The sequence below is a fragment of the Odontomachus brunneus genome, unplaced genomic scaffold (assembly GCF_010583005.1).
Source record: "Odontomachus brunneus isolate Ranch 3 - 2012 unplaced genomic scaffold, Obru_v1 Obru_scaffold_012, whole genome shotgun sequence".
NCBI lineage: Eukaryota > Metazoa > Arthropoda > Insecta > Hymenoptera > Formicidae > Odontomachus > Odontomachus brunneus.
Window position 1 is genome coordinate 1,840,963 of NW_022639462.1, and position 22,472 is coordinate 1,863,434.

The window sequence follows — 22,472 nt, forward strand, 5'->3', positions numbered from 1 at the left end:
GAGAAAAAGAGGAAAAAGAAAGAGGTAGAGGAACGTAGAGGGATTGAACGATCGTCGAAAAGAGAGAGGGATACCGCGCGGAAACGCGACGCGAAAGAGAACCGTTTCGCTATCGACATCTGCCTTTTAAGTTCTTCAATCGGATATCCTTTCGTTGGCGGCATCAGCTACGGAACGTTAAGCTAGTTAACCGATTTCGCTCCACTTAATACAAACAAATTGCTCAACATCGATATCGACGAAAGGCCGCTTTTTCCAAAAGAGAGAGATAGATGCCGTGCTACGTAGATGTTAAGATTCCGCTCGTAAATCACACGGATATTAACACGGCACCGCGAGATTTTCTCAGATTATCCGCCAAGGATAATCCTCTGCCAAGGCAGAAGATAAAAAAAATTATGCTAAACGCATGCAATCGCTGAGGTACGGGAGATCCCGGGTCGTTAAGAGATCTACGACTGAACAGGTGATCGCATAATTCGAAAAAACACGTTTTCGTTCGATTAAAAAACGTTTCGGAGCCGCAGGTCGCTGTCGAAAGTCCGATTGATAAGACGTCGAGGTTTCTCGTCGTGCATAGACTGGATCGAACTCACTCGCGTTAAATGGCAATGAGTAACGCCGCTTATTTATAGAACCTATTAGCGATCGGACGTTCGCGAGCAATAACCGAAATCGCATTTCACGTTCTCCCGTGTTCGATACGGGAAACATCGCACGGGAGGGACGTGTCTGTCGCGCGAATGCAGTGCACTTTATATACATATTTATCTCACGGCACACTGTTAACGCACGAAATATCTTCGGTACGTTTCGCGCGGACGTTACTCCTGTCACAGACGCTCTCCCCGCCTATCGTACACGTGTATAGAAAGATAAAAAAAGAAAAGAAACGTCACCGTAAAAGCGATAAAGAGTCGCTCGGAAACACGTGCGCAGCCTCGCGAGAAGTGCGTAATAAAGAACGAGAGAGGAGAGGAGAAAAATCTTAAGAATACGTATAATTTTTGCGTGTATGTAGGTGAGACAGACGATTGCGGGCTCGTACAACTTACGTTGCTGAACGGCGTACTACTCGAGTGATCGTCCTGATCCAGAGGAGTGTGAATGGGCGACGGGAAGTGCACGTTGCTCAAGTCGGGCAACGATCCCGTGTTGTTGCCTATCGGTATTTGTTGTCCCGGCGGTTGGGAGCTCGGATATATGCTGAAACAGAGAATTTCGCGACTGCCGGATTAACTCGCGACACGACGCGACCGACCGTGACTTTTATCGCGCGTTCACAAAATCCACCGATAGAGAATCGATCGGAAGGGGAGTAGTCGCGAGAACGGTAGGACCGTGTGCGAATCGAGTTACGAGGTGAAACATCCCCGCGCTCTTCGTCCGGTGAGACCAAAAGCCGGTAAGGTAACAGGACAAACACTGAGAGAAAAAATATTCGAAAAACAAATAGATATTTACTCGCGGTGGCCAATAATCTTTACTTGCGTACCGAAATGAAATATTGCTTAGATAAAAAATTATCCTCTGCTGAAACCTTAGCTTTTTCACAAAAGCAATTATTTATCCTATTTAAGTAAACGAATTTCCAGACTTCCACGATTATTATGACGTGAGACAATTGATGACGGAAACTTGACAATCTTTGTAATTATATTTATTAAGCAGATATACTGCACTGATCGTTAAATTTATATCATACAGTAACACAAAATTCTCGGTTACATTGATGTAGCAATAAATTCATTCAAGGTTGCACCCAGATTTTCATGTTACATTTTACACGATATATTGTCCTTTGAACAGATCTTATCTTTCGTATTTCTATTTCGTTATTCTATGAAAGGGAAATATGAATGCCATATGAACCACTCATAAGAGATGTAACGTTTATAAATCGCTTAGTGAAGTTGCCACTACATTTACGTACACCTATCTATCTATCTGGCCTTAATCCCTATATTTCGTTAATGCGATTTGCTTCGTGGGTGGTGCCACTTTTCTCTCTGTGTACAAGTAAAAAGATTGGAGTAAAAATTTTTCTCTACTTTCTAAGTCAGAACGTTGTTTAGCCTGATTTGTAACATTTTTTGTTTCTTTCAATACAATCCGTAACAGACAATTGAAACTGTTTCCAAAGTGACCTATGAAGCACAGAAAGAGGGATAAATAAATATACTTAGTAAATATGTTAGTTACCCACCGCGAATAAACAAGGTTTTTTCTCTCATAGCCTGTGGTAAGGTAAAAAATAATTTTGCAAACGTGCGCGGCAAAATCTATAATTTCGTTTATACACGGAGAAAACAATTCTTTTGGCGCAACTAAATTTTCGGTTGCTCAGGGACCAGACGAAAATTCGGTTGTAGGAACAGAACAATTCCTTTATGAGGCTTCTGTATAGTCAATTGTTTTCAGTTGCCTCAACCGAGTTCTGATATCGCTGAATGTTCAGACGAATATTTTCGGTTGCGACAACAAAACACTGAGAGAAAAATGTATGATATTTGAAACTATAATGGCATAGTAAAAAAATTATAGTTAGGAATATAATTTTTATAGTAAATGTTACCATAATATTTGTAATATTTACAATATAAGTATAGTATAACTGACCCGTGTAAAATTTTTACCAAGAATTATAATTATTTGAAATAAAAAATATGGTAAGGTGGCAAATATTGAATGGTAAGAGAAATTAACTATTTTATATAGTCAATACAATTGGAATATTTGGCAAATATAGGTACATGTAACTATATTCCCAAAAGATGCTTTACCATATATATAGAGTAATAAGATGGTGACTATAAATCTGTGTTCATTCTACTATATCTTCATGTTTAGATGAACTATAAATATATGTTTGAGGCCAAAACGAACTATAAAATATAGTGAGATTATAGTTATTCCAACTATTTTTTTGAAATAATAGTTTTCATAACAGAGACATCGCTTCTGACCACCTAATTTTCAGTTAGTTCCTATTTGATTGCACCAACTGAAATTTTTTTTGCGTGTATCACACTTAACGATACGTACTTAATCCCAGGCACTCTAGGCATTTCGCACGAGGATCTCGGTCGCTCGATGAAACTGTGGTGAGAATCCCTGTTGTCGTTCCCGCTCCCAGTCATGGCGTGTTGATCTGTTGATCACAAAATGCGCGATTTATGAAATTTCGCGAGTGGCGCGCGCGTTAGCGCCGCAAAGAGCCAGTGGTACATCAAAGTGTTGTTCGCGTGAGCGATTTCGCCCGGCTCACCGGGACCGGGTTAATGCTGCGCACTTACGCGCCACCGCGTATAAAACGATCGTTTTCAAGCTGTAGTATCCTACGTTACGGTTGTGCAGAATGCTTCTTCAAACTAGTTATCCGATTTCGCCCGAGCAACGTAATACCGCTTACTAACGTTACTACCGTATAACGTTTCAACGTGTCCCGTCGTTGCCTAACGCGGGAGAAGATCATCCCGCGGGCATTTGTGATCCGAGTCTGGTGCACTTTCAGGATAAACTGCTGTTTTTACCGAAAATACACCGCCGGCGTTATTATCGCTCCCCGCTGGTTTCGCGTCGACAGTATCGGTGCGAAATTTCGCGGCTCTTTCGCATCTCTTGGAGAACGATAATAAATAAATGCTTGAGATGCTCGTGCTTAAGCAGGGCGCCAAGCAGGGTACAAATAAATAAAGAGAGCATTATATAAATTATATAAATCACACACGACGTTAATACGATTTTACGAGTCTCGTTCGTTACGTGGACTGACGGGCGCCTGATTAATTTCACGAGCACAGAGGCGCGCGATCGGGCGCTTTGAGCGAAATCATCACGGCAAAATTTCAATCTCACGTATCACACAGTCGCGAGAGCTTTTAATTCGCGAATTACGCAGCGCGCTCAAAGACGAGTCTGCGAGGTTTGAGAGAGCTCGGTCTCTTTGTAAAATCCCGTAGGTAGCCACTTAAGAAAGGAGAGTCGCGATATAACGAGGTAACGAGGCAATATGGTAATGACGGAATTTCCAGGCCGAGACATTCGCAAAACTCGAAGGAGCAGCGTCGCGAAGACGCGAGCGTTCGCAGAATGAATTCATTAATATTGCGACCAAGAAAGACCATACCGTTCATCCTGCGTAAACTTTGAGTGCGTCGAGTCTTCGAATCGAGAGAGAGAGAGAGAGAGAGAGAGAGAGAGAGAGAGAGAGAGGAGAGAAAGAAAGTAAAATTTTTTTCTTCACACGCGAAATAAGATTGTACACTGCGCACATCGCTTTACTGTTTGCGATGATGTAAGTTATCAACGATTGAGGAAGCTATTTACGTGCACGTGAAACGGGGAATTTCACGCAGAGTGTCTCTGATTAATCACGCCGCCTCTTCTGCCATCTCACGATGAACAGCGACTAAGGGGAACTACAGAGGTCAAGTAAAAAGTGTTTACCTTTCGTAATAAATTGCGCAATGCGAATTACCAAGATAGTAAGCAAACCTTACAGTTTTTACTTGCGAAGCAAATGTTCGGGAAAATGTCTCTACGGGAGTTTTCGCGTGGGTTCCGAACGAAGGGATTAACTTCCGGAGACAAGCGTCTGTAACGTCTCGTTACTAGCGAATACTTTGACAAAACGTTATATTGCATAAAAGTCTCTCTCTCTCTCTCTCTCTCTCTCTCTCTCTCTCTCCCTCTCTCTCTCTCTCTCTCTCTCTGTCTAGTATATTATCTTGACAATACACAAACAGTAAAGATCGGCGACACGCGATATTGGGTTTCTCGACGTGCAACACTCGTCGTTAAGAAGTTTATTCACTTATCGAATAATCGAAACGCTTAGAATTTTAAAAAAATTCAACGCAACATTTGTCGCAGTAAAACACATTCGTAGCTGAAATACATTCGTATGAAGTTTCATGTAATTTGTCTGCGCCGTTCGTAAGAAATTTAATATTACTGAATATTCCCCGCAATTTTGCATATATAGTAGAAACAATACAGATGACCATTATTCCCGTATATTTCGTAAAAAGTGATATCCAAATAAAAATTCAATAACCATCCAAATAAAAATTTTACCATCATAAATGTCACACATTTGAAAACGCGACATAGAAGAAAAAAATAGTATTCTCTACACCGTTTTTATATAATGGTCGATCATAGGCTAAAAAACTGTTGTTTTATGATTCAAATAGCATCGTATCGAGTAAAACGTGGCAATGTAATATCAAGAAATCCCTTTCAACTATTAACAATTAATATTTATTATTTAGATAGCAAAACGAATATGTAAAAACGTAATTTTATTTGATAAATAATGAATTTACAAGTAGCTTCTTTGATGCGCTACTAAAAATACATCGTGAAAATGCATCTGGTAAATAAACTCCTTAAGAGAAACCCGCATGTCGTCTCGTCGCTTAGACATCAAATCGCGGTCTAACGCGCGTTTTACGAAGAGGTTTATTACATATCATAAAACTGGTTAGATAGTGTGCAAGTGTGTAGATGCTCGGTTAAGGTTGTGCGTGAATTAAACGTTGGAATTTAGTGTATTGTGTTAAGCACAGGGAGTCAGATAGAAAAAATTATGTAGAAATGAGTGCGTAGATGGTATATGTAATGAAAGACGAAACAAGATGTTAGATACACTGAGGAAAAAATTTATTAAATTTCAAAAAACGTTTGTTTGGATAATACTGTGAAGTATTTGTTTAAATTAAGTAATTATTTTCTAAAATTAAAGAAATAAATTTATATTTAAAACTTCTTTATTTAATTTTAGACAATAATTACTTAATTTAAACAAATATCTTCACAGTACTATCCAAACAAACGTTTTTTGAAATTTAAAAAATTTTTTTCTCAGTGTAGGAAAGCGGGGTTCAAGGTGGAAAAAGTGCATAGGTAATAGAGAGCATAAGGAACGGATGGTTAGGATAATGTATGTAATGCAGACAAGCTTCGATTAGTACAATAATGCAGAGGAAATTATCGATAGAAGAAATGTATAATAGGTGGCAATAGAAGACCGAAGTGTGCGCAAGGGATGGAGGAAGAAGAAGATACAGGAAATGAAGAGGGATGACACACAAGGATCGATGGGACAGGTACTGTAAGAAGATCGAAACGCAAAGAATAAGAGGAAGGTTATAAGATATGAAAAACATGTTCTTGGCGATGTAAGCTGAGGGAAAATATACTAATACTCCGATACACTACGCGTTATAGGAAAAAGAAAAAGGAAAACCGACATGCGTCGCTACCTCGTCGGTGAGGTATGGCGGAGGTCGACTGGCAAGCCTCGTTTGCGCTCTGATGCAAAGCCGAGTCCGAGTTCGTTCTCCGCCAGGTGTCTGGCGGCGGTGGCGACAGGTAAGGTACGCCGCTGTACGGCGAGGTGTCGTGTCTCTTTTCCATGGGCCGGGATCTCATCGGGCCCACCCCCATGCTGCGGCTCCTATTGTCGCTACGGTAGACCATCGAGTTGTGTTGCATCTCCTCGAGATTGCTGAGCGCCGTCTGCGAACACGAAAGATTCTCCTTTGAGGCTTTCGATCACGGTGTTAGCGTTCTCGCCGAAGATTGCGCGAGAAGATCATAACAGGAGGGTCATAACTATGAGGAATCGCTACGAGTCTCGCAGACGCAAGTATCCATAAATCGTGCAGGGGAAGCGTGCATGCGTGTCTAGCGTTATATCTCCTATTTCGCTAAATCATTCCACGGTGCGCTTTTCCTTGGTCTTTTTATTATATGATGTATTACATAATAATAAGTATTATTCGCTATCGATGGTAGTCGCGGTCCATGATGAGATTCCGCTGTCCGTAATGCAAACGAGGCATAAATCGCGAGTTGAACGGAGCTTTAAACGCTTCAAACGATCGATCGATCAAACGCGGCGCTTGCAATTAACGAACGTAGCGAACTATCCACCCGATAAAATAGAATCCCGGAGAATTTCACTGTGTCGAGTTACGGCACCAGCGGGACATCTTTACGGAGACAGATTCGCGCGCGCTTTCCACGGTGGAAGCGAGAGCCGGGGCTGGAAGAGAAATAATTCACTTCTATCTTCGCGTTACCACGTGGTGGAAACCTCTTTCCGAACCCTCCGCGCGATCGTCGCCATTCAACGTCCGACGGCGAAGAATTTTCTCGTTTCATGAATCCCTCCTCATAAAACGCCCGTGTTGCTTTATGACCGCCCATCGCCGTGGCGACGATTAAAACGACATAAAGAAATTTACTGCACATATTCGATCCATAAAGAGATCCATAGAGATTCCGCTTGGCTGTCATCTCTGGGGGAAAAACGCCTCGCGCGTCGCTCGTGAGGAAAATCTCGCGCAAACCTTAGCGATATCGTCGCATATTTCGCCACCGTGCCGGGATTATATGCGTTGGCGTGTATAATCTATATCGAGAGGAAAAAATCATTGGTCTAACTAAACTAAATTATAGTTATTTTTGATCCCAGATATACTTTTTGCTTGTTTTAATACAAAAATGGTAATATGCATGCATGATTATTAATTACTCTATCATCATAGTAGAATTTATTAGAAAAAAAAGATTTTCTTGATCATAATTTATCGTAATCATTTTTTTACGCGATTATTATAGTGACAAATACCAAACACTCTTTTCTTCAAATTATCGTTGTTTTTTGTACCAATTATATTTACTGGTAGTTCTAATATGTGAAAATGGTAGTAGTAATATGCATATAAAAGGAACGCGACTCCTCCGTGAGTTATCGAACACTCTATATATAAGATTATTATCACTAATATTATAGCAGAATTTAACTTAAAAAATGCTTTTCTTAATCGTAATTTATCGTAATTATTTCTCTGTATGATTATAGTTACAAATATACCAAACATTCTTTTCTCAGTGTGCCGAATATGCATCACTTCTCGCTACTTTCCCCGACGCTATTCTTGCCGCGCGTTTGATTTCCTAGTTGGAAGCAAACTCGCCGTTGCAGCGACGTCTTATGTGGAGATACGTAACGAGAAATACGATGCTTCCGGTGCAAGGCGATATCTTGCGATGCTTTGTGATCCCGAGAAAAGGAGGTATCCTGCAAATTGGACGTCGCTAACTCGATCAAATGGTACCGCGTTCTCGCCCGAAGAGAGGAACTTCAGGCGTGCAGATAATGACATTACAGAGTCTCTCGGATGACATCCTTTTTAAGGATTTAATCGCCAGCCAATTTCCCAAACTCATCTTCGTATTTTCGTGCTCGTCTCTCGCGGCTTTATAAATCCATAAAATACAAGTGACAAAATAATTAATTTAAATTCAAAGGAAGCTTTCCTACGAAAAAGGTAGAGAGATATAGAAAGATGCGCATTATTCAGAGTGACTTCCTTTTTAAACCCTAATAAGAAAACATAAGAGGCGGACTGACGGGGATAAAACGCTTTCGTGGGATTTCGAGCTTCCTGTCCGCGGGGCTGCGAACCCAATAAAGAAATCCCTCAGCAGGCTGCTCCTGTGTACATGTGTGTGTGTGTGCGTGCGTGCGTGTGAGTGTGTGTGTGTGCGCGCGCGTTGGTCGCCATGTGTCAGATGAACGTGGGTCGCACGGCTATTACCTAATATCTGTTGAATTATACGATAAACACGGAACATTTCTCCCACGATTACGGACGTTTGCAGTTTGACAAACGCGTATGTCATTCGATCGTTTATCATAACGTTCGATCATTTATCTGAACGTTTCGAGAAGCGCTCGGGGATATTACGGTAGAAAAGTGGACGATGCGAACGATACATTAGTTTAATGTGACGTTTCCGCCGAAATTTATGCTATTTATCATCATCGTCATATCGAAAACATCGTAAAAGTACCAATGCCTGGACATTAATAAAGTTAGTGCCTAACTCTGGACATCTTTATTGTTTTGCTCTTGTGTGTGTAAAATACGAATATTTAAACTTTCAGCGTAAATTATATGTATATATTCGATACATGTATACTAAAAAAGAGAGGAAAAAATATTTAAGAAATATGAAAAGGTGAGTACTAATAACATGTTTACTTATGATAATGTAAAATATTTTTCAAATAAGAAAATATAGTTGAATTGACTAAAATTATCCTTGTTTCCTATCCCAATCATGTTTACAAGTAGTGCTAATTATATGAAAATGGTAGTAGTAATACGCATGATATAAAGTTATTATCACTAACATTATAGTAGAATTTAATTTAAAAAATGCTTTTCTTGACCATAATTTATAGTAACTATTTCTCCATATGATTATAATCACAAATATATCAAACATATTTTTCTTTGTATGTATTTTTTCAAAACCTACTAACTTTTTACGAAAACAATTGTTTATTCTATTTAAATAAAAGAATTTAGGTCAATATGTCATTAGTTCCCATCGAATTTTTTATAGTTCTAGGTGTGCTTCTTTTTTTACATATATTCTATGTTAAAAGTTTAAATAACAAAAATGTTTCGTATCATATTTAACAAAACAAGGAGAATGTCCACACTGAGAGAAAAAAATAGTTGGAATAACTATAATCTCATTATATTTTATAGTTCGTTTTGGCCTCAAACATATATTTATAGTTCATCTAAACATAAAGATATAGCAGAATTAAAACAGATTTATAATCATCATCTTATTACTCTATGTATATAGTAAAACACGCTTTGGGAATATAGTTACATGTATCTACATTTTCCAAATATTCCAATTGTATTGACTATATAAAATAGTTAATTTCTCTTACCATTCAATATTTGCAACTTTACTATATTTTTTATTTCAAATGATTATAATTCTTGGTAAAAATTTTACATGGGTCAGTTATGCTATGCTTATATTGTAAATATTATAAATATTATTCTGAAATTTACTATAAATATAATATTCCTAACTATAATTTTTTTACTATGCCATTATAGTTCCAAGTAGCATACATTTTTCCCTCAGTGCAGAATTAGGTGTCAGAGTTATCAGTGTCCAGGCATCGGTGCATTGACCTCGCGGAACTTCCCTATGCGGAACCTTTACGGTACTTTGACCTTTGCGGAATCTTGGGAGAACTTCTTTCTTTCCTACTTTCTCACTTATTTCAATCTCGACTCCGTCCCAGAGAGAATTCGACGGTCGTCACGGGAGATCCTCCGGTCCTAACATCCACGACGGCGCGATATTGAAGACGGTCATTCGTATACAACGCAACAGTTCCACGTAGTTGAAATCATCGCTGACGTAACGGCTTAACCACGCGCGCGTGAACAGGCGTGATAACTTTTGCGATAGGGTTTTATCGAGGCGCCTAAAGTATCTTGAGGAAGCGCTCGGCCGTCGCGCAGCCCATGCTTTAACAGCTCCCGGGGTCCATCGGAAACCTCCGCTGCTGTTCCCTATTGAACCCCCCTCCTCTTCCCTAACTGCCCTCTTCTCCCTTTCTTGCCCGCCTTCATTAACATAATGTAATATGCAGAACGTATTGGCGTCTGGCACACGGTGACGATGCAAGAATAGTTCCACCGCGACTTTATTTTACATCGCGCACACGGACGACGTCGCGCGCACGTGTCCGGAGTTGGTGCGCGGGTGCGCGGGCGCGCGACCAACGAGTAGAAGAGACACGCGTTCAACATATTCCGTCGCACGAGCAGTGTACAGCCGCCTCGGACTTTATATAAAGCCTTTGTTAGGATAAAACGCGCCCGTAAAATATAAATAACGCCGTTATAAGCAGCCGCAAAATGCTATTAACTGTTATGATTTATGGCGACAACCACGTCTCGAATCGATAGAAGGAAGGAAGGAGCAGGCTATTCCGACGGGGATCGCCACTACGGGATAAAAGATACCGCAGCTAACTCCTGGAGAAGAGGACGATTTCTTCCTCGAGGGAGCATCGCGGTGTAGCCGTGACGAGAAAATGATCGCTGAAGAAAGATCGCTTATTCGGAAGAAAGCGCGTGCTTGGTGTTTCGCAATTTGCGCAAGAAGTTCCTCATTTTTTCCCTTGTGTGCTTCCCTTTCCCAATCGCGTTGCCCAATCTCGCCGGCGAGATGTCGAGATTGCGAGTGTTATATTGAAAATCTGAAATCACAGAGTGATAACCGCACACACACACACACGCGGGTCGACGTCTCCATTCACAACTTTCCCAATGTCAGGGCTGTGGGCGTCGCACGAGACGGCGCGGCGCGGCGCGGTGCATCGACCAAGCCGCGCTCGTTGAAGAAACATACCTTCAATTAACGTCCACGCTAACAAAAGGCATCTGCTGCCCGACGCGCGAATTTCCCGTGCCTGTCCGGGTGAAAACGGCGGAATCATCAAACGCCTCGATCCGCACGGCAGATCGATTCCACGCCCATTAGTTCTACCTTCTCGCACGGCGTTTCCGCGTTTCCAGCAGGAGGAAGAGCGTACCGCGCGCCAGGTAAATAAAATATGACACGTGGCGCTGGCGGGTTGAATGAACGGCCGTTAATAAAAATATAATACGAGAAGCCACGGGAGTGGAACGACAGGATGGCTGAGATATGGGTCGATCGAATTAGCATAGCTCGCGATATTTTTCGCGTCGACGTCGGCATCTGCTGGAAGCGTATAATAAGTGAAAAATGCATATTACATTCGAGCAAATGTTACTTGTCTCAAATATCTCATAAATTTATATACTCGTGAATCCATCATAAGTCCGTTGCCGAGAAAAAATATTTGAAAATTTATTTGCGGGATAAAAATTTATTTCGCAGAAATATATTTTTATTTATATCTTTTTTTTCTCAGGGCACACACGCGGTAAAAAATATTTTTTATTTGTGTCGAAATCGATCCGTGCAGAAACTTTTAATTTTTTAACATATTCGTGTTTTAATTTAACATGTTATAGTTGTGTCATTTTGATTCTCCTGCGTTGACTCCGTATTCACCATTTGTCAATGTTAAAATAACGCAATTTATATATAACATGCATATTCTTGATGAGAGATATATTTTAAAGTGTTGTCTGTTATATTTACCTTGTTATTAAATTAACACAAAAACTGGAGTGGATAAATTGGGACACGTGAAACGTGTTAAATTTAACGCAAGATTTTTTGCAGCGTAAACATTCAAATTTGTCCAAAATATTCATTCTGAATCCTAGTTAGCTTAGCACTTCAATCAGGAATATTAAATTAAAACAAAAATTCCGTTTGCTTACTACACAGAGAGTCGAGTCAACTTTGTCTTATAATATTCTTGTGAAAAGAATAAATTCTTTTCCTGAGCACATGACACAAAATGAGCTTTTCCCAAATTCGCAGTGAGCACATTTCAAGACTATTATGAAGAAAATATTCTTCATTGAAAATAACTATTGCTTGAAAGGAGGAAAGTAAACGGACTAATCGTTTGCTTTAGCAGTAAAATGATATTTTTTTCTATATATCGACGAGAGGAGTCGCAATATTAGTCTAACCTAGAGACCTCATAACTGCGGTTTTGTCAAAATCCTACGAGAGAGAGGGACATATTTTCAATCTCTCTCTTTGCCTATCTCTTCTTAACCAAACCTAACCTACTGCGATAGGAATACTGTGATTGAATACTGTGTGAAATTTGGCAAAACATGGCAGACTTAAGGCCAGACTCTGATTCAAGGGTTTGACCCTTGAAATCGCACCTGTGTCAAAATCGCGCTATTTCATCACGACCGATATTCTCGAAAAGCGCTCTCTTCGTTCGCGAAAGAGCAATCGTCATCGTCGTCGTCGTCGTCAATATCCGCGACGTCGCACGTGTCGGCGGATGCACGCGACAGCGACTCCGGGATCCTCGCCGGCCTGCATCGGTGCGATAGAGGCCAATATTAGTCTCGCGAGAGCAATGTGTGACGGACGAGGCACGCCGCACGGGCGGGTGGTGGGGAGGGGAGGGAGGGGGGGGGTTATACGACGAGTACAAAGCTGCGATCGATGTACGTACATACGCCGCATCTCGCCAACCCGATTCCCCCTTGTTCCGCATCTCGCCACCAAGAGCAGAACGTAATTACTACGCTATCCATATTCAAGAACGAGATTACCGAGGCAGCGGATGGGGCCGCTGGCGAAGCAGACGGCAAATACATGTTGCGTCCCCAGCATCGCGTATTCATCCGCGAGTTTCGGCCGGGTGCAATGCACCGCGTCTCGCCACCGTGCGAAACCTGTCTCGGGACGAGTCTTTCTCACGGCCGATATTATTGGGAAAGGTCAGACGTCTATGCAAACTAATATAGCGTATTACGCGCGACACACCATATAAATACAATTATACAACAGTGTTGTATCATACAATAATCAACGCGGAGCATTAGCTGTCCCTCCTTGAGGAGTGAGCGGCTTTAACGCTGGATCTTTAGCGTTGGCACGTCAAAAACCCGGGGGATAATGTTTGTGTCGCGAACGAGCTCAGCGAAGCCAGCGAGAAGAAAAGATAAATGCCGGTACATCTGACGAAAAGAAACGACATTGTGAATGCATGGTCCAGCAAATTTTGAAAGCGCGTTTTTGTCTCTAAAACAAAACGCGAAACAGATGCCTGTTCGTCCGCCAAATAATAATAAAAATTAGACAGATATTTACCCAAGACCCCCTGAACCGCCGCGCTCGCACATGCAGATCCAACCGCGGTCTCGAATCTCTCACCCGAAGCGAAACGAGTTTTCGCTGCGTCACCTCGGGACTTTCTACTAATTATCTACATTTCCTACTCATTTTATTACAGCAGCTTTCTAGCTACTACTTACATTTCACGGATATACCTCGAGAATACTGTTTATCCACAACGCGCGCGAATGCCGCGCGAACGGTCGCGGGAAAAGCGCGCATTTGGAGGAGCAACGATGAAAATCTAACCGCGCTGATTAAAGACCGATAGTGCGCCTTGTATTTTCAACGACAGGCGACGCACAGGCGATGTAAGAGTGAGATACACGGCACGTAATTAATTCGTTCTTTATATTCCAGCGCATCTTTAGCAAGGAGGAAATCGAGCCGGCGCACATTTTTTATCGGGACGTTATGTTCCTATTTTCAGCGTATCCTTTCAAACTATTGGACGCGATAATCCGCTAGATTCTCTTTAGGTATTACGAGGAAAAAACCATTTGCGAAGGTCGTGCACGCGTCAATACGCGTGGTGCATGCCCGAACGAAGAGAAAAGGCGAAGCGCGGCAGCGCTGGGCGATCGAATGAGTCATCATGGTTAATGTGGTCACCGAAAAATCGGTGCTCCGCCACCGAAGTTGTTGATTCGTTACACGCACTTTGAGCGACAGACATCCAGGCAATTGTCATCGGCAAGTCAGCGGCGAACTGCCGCTTGATCCTTGACGAGACATTCGGCAGCACGAAGGCCAAGCCGACATGAATGAATCTTAACACGCGAATTTGAAAGACCGCGACGACACCGCCACGAGATATTCCGTCAGCTCGTGTCCTTCGACTTTCACAGATGATATTCAAGGACACCGCGGCCGATCGAACGCCGATGACACTTTCCAGGTTGTAATTTTATCTTCATTTGACCTCTTATGCAAGTCGACCGTCCGATGGATCGCCAACGGTGCAGTGGAATGAGAAATTATGGGACGAGCCAGTCCCTCGGGGGGATCATACCGTGCGAGAATCCTCTCATCGGGAAAACCAACGACCTTCAGCGCGTTATTGGATAATATTACGTAACACGGGGAGCAGTCGGACTTTCGGCGGAATCACGCGAAAATTGGATCTAAATTCGGGGGCGAAGCCGAAGCTAAAAATACCGCGCGACACGCTTCAACGGAACGATCGAAGGAACTACCACAAACGGCAGAATTATTAGCCCAAAGCAGTGCGTATGTAGGGGAAAGGGGAGTGACAACGGAGTGCGCCGCTGAATTATTATCGTCAACGACAAAATAGACCTATGATAAGCCGAAGTTATAGTTCGAATATCAGATACTTGCAAGGTTCGTAAGGCCACAAATAGATGGCTGCAGCAGCAACTAAGTAAATGTTTTTCTCCAAGTTGCTCTTCAGTTTTTAAATGTCGGTCATACTCAATCAGAATTGATGGTTGACAATTCATAGTATTGAAAAAAACGCGATTGAAGATGGAACCGTTCCTCTTTGCCACTGCATGTTTTGCCACTTTAATCGAGATGAGACTACTGCAACAATTAAAAAAGACTGATTTGAGACCTATGAAGAGAATATTGCGTCCGCTGCTGTTTGTGAGAAGTGGTTTAAGGAATTTAGAAATGATAATTATGATGTCACAACGCACGACAAGCCATGTTCTGGTCGTCCAAACGAGATGGAGAACAACGAATTGGAAGCACGAAAACTCGACCCAGGCATTAAAAGAGCTTGCAGAGCAGCTTGGAGTTGATGAATCAACAGTATCCCGCCATTTGAAAGCAATGGGAAAAATCCAAAAAGAAAGAAAATGGCTTCCCCATGATCTCTCTGCAAACGTGATTACGAATCAGCTTACCATCTGTCTCTCATTGCTTACCAGGCACAAAGAAAAGAGTTTTTTGTAACGAATAGTTACGAGTAATGAAAAGTGGATCTATTTTTTTATTTATCCGCAGTATTTTGAACGTTCTTTGTAAATGAAATGTACTTTTTTTTTTTGTTATCGGTTGTAGAGTCGATGCTCCATTTGTGGCCACTATTTATGTATTTTGACAATCCTAAACGCAAAACGTCATAGGTTGATTCCGACCAATTATCAACATATACAACAAAACGCAATATTCACGGTCATGAGGTTTTTCTATATATCTGGTGGGATCAAGCGGAGTGTTTTACTATTACCACCGGGGCGAACAGTCACATGAGATCGCTATAGTCAACAATTATGGCGTTTGAACCAAGTCATGAAGAGAAAACAGCCGCGAATCGACGTAAAGTCATTCTGCTTCATGACAATGCCAGGTCGCACGTTACTATTGTGACTAAAAAGATGTTCGAGTTAGATTGGGAAATTCTGCCAATGTACTCAACGTACTCTCCATACACATCGACCCATCTCATTTTCATCTATCTAGATCGATGTAGCACGGTCTATCTGATACACGATTCCGAAACGCTGAGGAAGTGCGAAAATGACTCGATGAATGGATCGCCTCAAAAGATGAGTCATTTTATCGGCGCGGGATCAAGTTATCGCCCGAAAGATAGCGACGGCTTTCATTAAAATATTACGTGTCATTTTATTGTTATCAATAAATAAATATGGCTTTAATATTAACTTTTAATATGAACTTTTGCAAGCACCTGATATTTTCGCACACCCTATATAGAGCGGAAGCGCGCGAGGCGAATGTGAATGGCGAGGTACATGGAACGCGTTGGAGAGGTCGGGAACTCTCGTCGCGGGAAAAGCTTCCTTTTCATGAGCCTATCCCGCCTCTTCAACCCCCGACCGCTTTGCAGTCTACCGATCCAGGTCCCTACCCTTGCCTTCTGATGACAACTTCGCTCCACCCACGCATCGTCGTCGTCGTTTTCGTCGTCATCGTCGACGTCGTCGTCGTCGCGACGCCCGCCGCCGTCTGCTGTCGTCTACCGACGACGATGACCCACTTTGGCAAGGATACCTATCGCCATTCAGAGCTGCCCGATAAGAAAGAAGCGGAACGCGCGACTGCATATTTCTGGCCGAATTCGCGCGTCGCGTTGTCTCCCCGTGTGCGGGATGTAAGCTCGACGATACCCGATCTCGACGTGCGATTTCTCGTCTCATTCCTGGGTTAATAAATCGTCCCACGCATACGATAGGAATAATGAATCCACGGGGAGCCCTCGGATCGACTGTATCCCTCGTTTAATACGCACTCGTCTGATACACAAAATCCCCGGGAATTTCGCCGCGGATGCGGCGTTATCCCCGAGCATCGATTGCAGTGTCGCGGGGCGGATCAAGGGATGAGAATCTTGTTTTCCTAGCGACGGCTAAGTGCCGCGGCGACTCGCGTCGTTTGTAACGCGCGGCGCGAGACAACATCGCCGAATTTTCCGCGATCGCGGAATTTTCTCGGCACGTTGCCGCGCTGCATCGCATTGCGCACTGCCGCGAATGCAGCAGGCACCCTCGTAATAGTGATAAGCGAGACGCGCCGGGTGCAGCTGCGACGACGGCTGTAACAATCGACACGCTGAGAATGCAACCGGCGAACGAACGAGCGAGCGCGAGCGAATACCTGCACTGTGCGATCAATATTCCGTGTGCGAGCACACACACTCGCCCCGGAGCACGTGTACGCGTTTGTTTTCTGCTATGCCCCTGGAGCTTTCATGGTTACTCGCATCGTTGGAGGAATATCCTTTCACGCGAACTTTCCTCAGTTATTCTAAAGGGTGTTAAGGGGCACCTTAGTGCGGAGGAGCGCGCGAGAACGTCTGGTTTTCTTTTTTGCGTTTGCGAGGGTTGTCGTGTATAAGTTGCTGCTGCGAGTAAGTAGCAGCTACGCGGTCGACTCTGCCTTTATTGAATTTCAACGTCATCCTCGTTTTGTTGTTCGCAGCCAGCGAGTTATTATATATCGCGCGCGCGAGCCTCCTCTCCTCCCTCCTCCATTCCTTTCCCGCCCTGATTTTTATCGCAGTTTCCCGTTCCGTATGTCTCGCGTAGTTACGCGGTCGTTTTGCCGTCGTCACGCAGGTGTCGCGGAACGGGAGCGTTACGCGAGCGCACGTAACTTCGAGATGGATTCGTGGATGGTTACGACGGCATTGTTCCGCGGGGAGGGGGTGGGTGTGCTATTTATGTTTCTACCGGTACGTACGAAGCCTCGTACGCCCTATCGCCCTTGAGGCTGCCATTCAATTTGATTGCGCCGACAGGGATCCACGATGCCGTGGCGAGCCGCGCCGAGGTCTCGGCACGAGGCGTTACGAGACGGCATGAACGGCCGTAAGGTAGGTGCGCCGCGACGACTACACGTGCGCAGGAGCAGAAATCCGCCGGAAATTCGATCGATTCGCGCGAGAAAGTTGGACACGAACGAGCGGGAAGTTGGACGCGGTGCAATCGAGCCCGCGGCACGAAATGAGGCGCCTCGCGCCTCCGATGATCGAATGAACGAGGGCTAAGAAACCCGGGGAGGTCTCTTGACCCCGAATGATATCCATGTGCGCGCGCGCGAGAGAGATAGAGAGAGAGAGAGAGAGAGAAAGAGAGAAAGAGGCCGATAAGACGCTGCATTCTCGAACCACGATCGAAACTTGACCTTGGCTCAGTCGCAACTCGGTAGCAATGCTCCCGTGTGGACGCGTGCATTTATGCTAATAACATCCTGGCGAGCTCATTTCTCTCGCGTATCCTCGCGTGGTCCTCGGTCTTCGACAAAGCGAGAAGAAGAAGAAGAAAAGGCAGCGGCAAAAAAATTTCACTGCCGCAGCTAATCATGGTTTGCTGAAGATTCGTTACTGTGACTGAAAATCCATTGCTGACTAAAAATTCATTAACTGAAAATTTTGCTACTGTTTCCATTACAACGGTTTCATAGTTAAGTATATGTCTACTATATTGCAGCTACATTTTTAGGTTACACTGATAGTCAATTTGAAAAAAAATCATTTGTTTTGAATAAATGATTTTCTAAAATGGTACCAATTGCGTATTTATTTAAATTAAAAAGAAATATTATTCAGGATAAAATATTTTTTGCTAAAAATTAATGAATTATTTATTAGATTTGATATACATAAAAGGAATTGTAACAAATATTTACTTATTTAATTATTTTATATATTATTTTTAAATATTGCATGACTAAAATTAAGTAACTATTTATCAAATTTGAATAAAAAATTGTTCACTTTAGAGAATTTTTTTTATTCTTCTTTCTTGAACGGTTCTTTAAATTCTTTAAAAATTCGTGTAAGAGTAATATACTTAGGAACGATTAAGTTGCTTCCAATATTAACATCACATTTAAAAATTCTCACTGGCATTAGTGGGACTCGAACTTGGACTCGTGAGGTACCTCTGGATTATGAGTTTGTTGCTTTAGGCACTATACCATTTCTTCGATTAATATAAACGTCTTACATTTTGTCTATATGTGTTGTAATACATTGTAAAGTAAGTTAATAATTAGTTTGAAAAAATATTTATTTAAAGCTATTTCCTGAATTTAAATATATTAGATTTTTCAGTTGTTAAGAATAAGTTATTCAATTTGAGCAACGGTGTCTTAATAACATTTATTCGTTATTTGTTTTAAAATTATTTCACGTTGGATAAAATTTTTCTTCAATTTCATTATATATATTTTATTATATATATTTTATTATATAATATAATTTATTATTTATTATTATTTATTATTATTTATTATATATATTTTATTATATAATTTTATTATATATATTTTTAAAGTGAATTATTGCTTATTACAATTTAATAAATAACCTCTTATTGCAACTAAAACATATTTAAATAAATATATTTATTTAAATTAAATAAACTTTTTTATCAGTGTATATATTATAATCTAATTGCGTAAAGTTGAACTTAACTGACTTTTCCTTCGATAAAATTTTACAATATCCTTAAAAAGATAATAAATTCTTCTTTCGAGTATACGAAAACGAGTTTTTCTAAAATTTTTGACAAGTATATTAAAACACTATCATCAAGAAAATATTCTTATAAAGATAATTATTAATTATTATACTTATATATAAAAAAGAAAAAATAAACTAGTCGCTTTCCTTAGCAGATTAATAGAATGATATTTTTCTGTGTGTATACAAGACCCTGAAATATATAGGAAAATATAGATTACCATAAAACTTGGACACCCCACTTCTCCTTCATCTCTTCCTATATTTTGTGATAATTTGAGCAATATCGAGTAAATGAAGCTAATGTGTGTGTATAAAAAAACATATTTACAACCTCTTTATATCCTGTATCGGTTTTTTATTGGCTGGTTATATTGAGAGATTGTATATTTGAGAACATTATTTATATATTTGTTATTATTATATTTGTTACAACAAGTTTTTAGCGACCACGCACAGATTCTCACAGCTAACTTCTTTTTTCCGTGCGCCATTCACCGAGGGCGCAACTCGTATCCGACTTTTGTAGAACAGTCTGGATTTAAGGCGATCAGCTATCGAGAAGCGTAGGAGAGACACGCCGCAATTTGTCGCGCCACTCCAACAACAGAAACTTAACAGCGGCAGGGTATAAGCGATCTCGATATAGGACTCGCTACCTTCGAACCGGGCGCTTTATCAAGGCCGGAGTGTATTAATAATCAGCGGAGCTTATCCGCGACATTGTGATACTCCGAGACCAAACAATGATTTCTCATTGTGTCCTCACGATCGATCAATTTCTCGCGGAGCTATAAGACAGCTTAGGAAATATCACTTATTCAGCGACCTTGCAAGGTCTCGGCCGTTTGTTCTCGAATATACACACCGCCCCCTTACATATTATTCCAAATTACACGATTTCGCGACGCGCCGCTGCCTGTGCGGATTGAAACACCAGAGAAGAGGAAAGTCGGCCGCACGTGGCGGCCAACTTCAAGTCAGCGTTCGCAGACTTCATTATCGTCGCCTGCGAAGAAAGGGGAAAAAGTCCTTGGTCAGTTGGAACTGCTTTCGCGCGCGCATTGTTTCGAATCCGCCGTGCCTGTACGCTTCTCGAGGATGCGATCGCGGCATGTCAGTCGCGAAACGCATGTCGTCGCCGATCGGATTACAGCGTTGTGTAATCTAATTACGATTTCAATTATCATTAGGGACGAAAAGTGACGTTTTCCGGGAAAAACCAACGACGAGTCAATTGACAGAGTTCGCCGATGCGATTTGATGCCGTTCACAATTCGAGGGTGGCTGGCACGCGCTTCAGCTGCGCGCTCCGCTTATGCCTATGTGTGAGAGACACGTTGATAATAACGCGTGACACGATATTGATTTCGATATTGTATTGTGTTTCGTTGGACGATTTAATTGCTTCGCGTTACAGGTCGACACGCGATACGACACGCGCCATTGTCGTGCGATACCTTAAATTGAAATTCGAATTCGTTGTGTTAATTATCTCCGGCGCACGATTATGATATTCTCTCCCTCTCTCTCTTTCCCTCTCCTCTCTCTCTCTTCCCCTTTCTCTCTCTCTTTCTTTCTCTCTCTCTCTCTCTCTCTCTCTCTCTGCAGATCTCTATGAACAAACAATTATGTCCATTATTGAATTAAAGCGCCCGTGATTCCGAATCATTAGAACGATAATGCGATCGGAAATATATGAAATCATATGCGCATTCCACAAAAGATTTTTTCTTCCCGTTTTCCTGCTCACTATCCGGGATTTAAGATGATAAAGTTAGTCAATTATCAGTTATTACCGTTCCTGATTATCTCTAATGATCCTGTACCGCGGTGTATTCGGTATTGTCGGTGGACTCGTAATTGAGCAGTAATTTAATGATCATTACACACATTGTATCTTTCCTGGTTACGACATTGTTTGGTGTAATACCTTCCGCATTATCAGCGGATATACTTCGTTTAGGCACTGATAAGATTACGTAAAAGGACACGGCTGTGCGTGCGCAGTACATTTGCACTTATTTCACACATTACGTATATGAACAAGTCGTAAAAAAAAAAACGTACAGAACGCGCGCGAGGAATGCGTACCAAATATTTTGCATTCTCCGCACAATCCGAGACATATTTCTTCTGTCAAATAAAAAGTCTATTAAGAAATAGTCGTGATCTGTTTCTGCGTGGAAACTGGCGGTGCCATTGCCACGTCAAGCAGGAGATCGTATATTCACTCTTTCGCTGGCTCTTCCTATTTAATTTCGAGGCGCGCTCGATGGAAATCGCGAGGCCCCGTCGATCGGTGAACCGAGCGCGCATTCAGGGACGATGCAGGATGCGTTCAAGGTCGCGGACACAGATGCATACGTAATTCCGCACGTGTTTCCGTTAAGAGACGAAAATTAGCTGGGGATTAGCCGACGACTTAACTCGGCGAAGAGCCTCAATTAATAAACGAAGAATACGTGGCATTAGCCCTCTGTAACAGTACGCCCACATCCCGTGGATTGTTGCGTTATAAAAGCCGCGGACGCCGACACGGTCACATTTTCGTCGTGGAAAAGTGAGCGCGCGAATCGAGAGTTGCATTGTATCGCGAGTTGCGAACGTACGACGACACACACGCACGCACGCATTCACAGACCGAGAAAGTAGAGGGAGAGAGTAAAGAAAGAGAGAGAAAAAGAGAGACAACGATGCGCGCCGTATATGTGTCGGTGATCCTTGGAGTAGTATTGCTACAGGCGATTTATGTGTCCGCCGGGGTAAGCCTCTTAGCTTACTTTCGATAGACGCCAGGGAGAGAGGCTAGACTCCTCTAGATCCTGATAAGGGAGGTGATATCACAGCGATAGTGAACCTCGAG

At 42.1% G+C, this 22,472-nt stretch overlaps 2 protein-coding genes across 14 annotated transcripts in view; one reads left to right on the forward strand and one right to left on the reverse strand.

Moving 5' to 3' along the window:
* Positions 1–22,472, reverse strand: part of LOC116840810 (CREB-regulated transcription coactivator 1-like) — a 43,955-nt gene that overhangs the window by 11,505 nt on the left and 9,978 nt on the right. For 9 of the 13 annotated variants that reach the window (XM_032808030.1, XM_032808019.1, XM_032808018.1 and 6 more), the window contains 3 exons: positions 6,258–6,525; positions 3,046–3,151; positions 1,056–1,206 (listed from right to left, as the gene is read on the reverse strand). In XM_032808030.1, the coding sequence (XP_032663921.1) occupies positions 1,056–1,206; positions 3,046–3,151; positions 6,258–6,525 (525 nt within the window). The remainder of the gene's footprint in view (positions 1–1,055; positions 1,207–3,045; positions 3,152–6,257; positions 6,526–22,472) is intronic. The other 4 variants (XM_032808029.1, XM_032808022.1, XM_032808021.1 and 1 more) reach the window with 1 other exon arrangement.
* Positions 22,141–22,472, forward strand: part of LOC116840812 (pheromone-binding protein-related protein 6-like) — a 2,762-nt gene continuing 2,430 nt past the window's right edge. Inside the window, exon 1 of the mRNA XM_032808035.1 lies at positions 22,141–22,371. Within this exon, the coding sequence (XP_032663926.1) occupies positions 22,303–22,371 (69 nt within the window). The 5' untranslated portion in view covers positions 22,141–22,302. The remainder of the gene's footprint in view (positions 22,372–22,472) is intronic.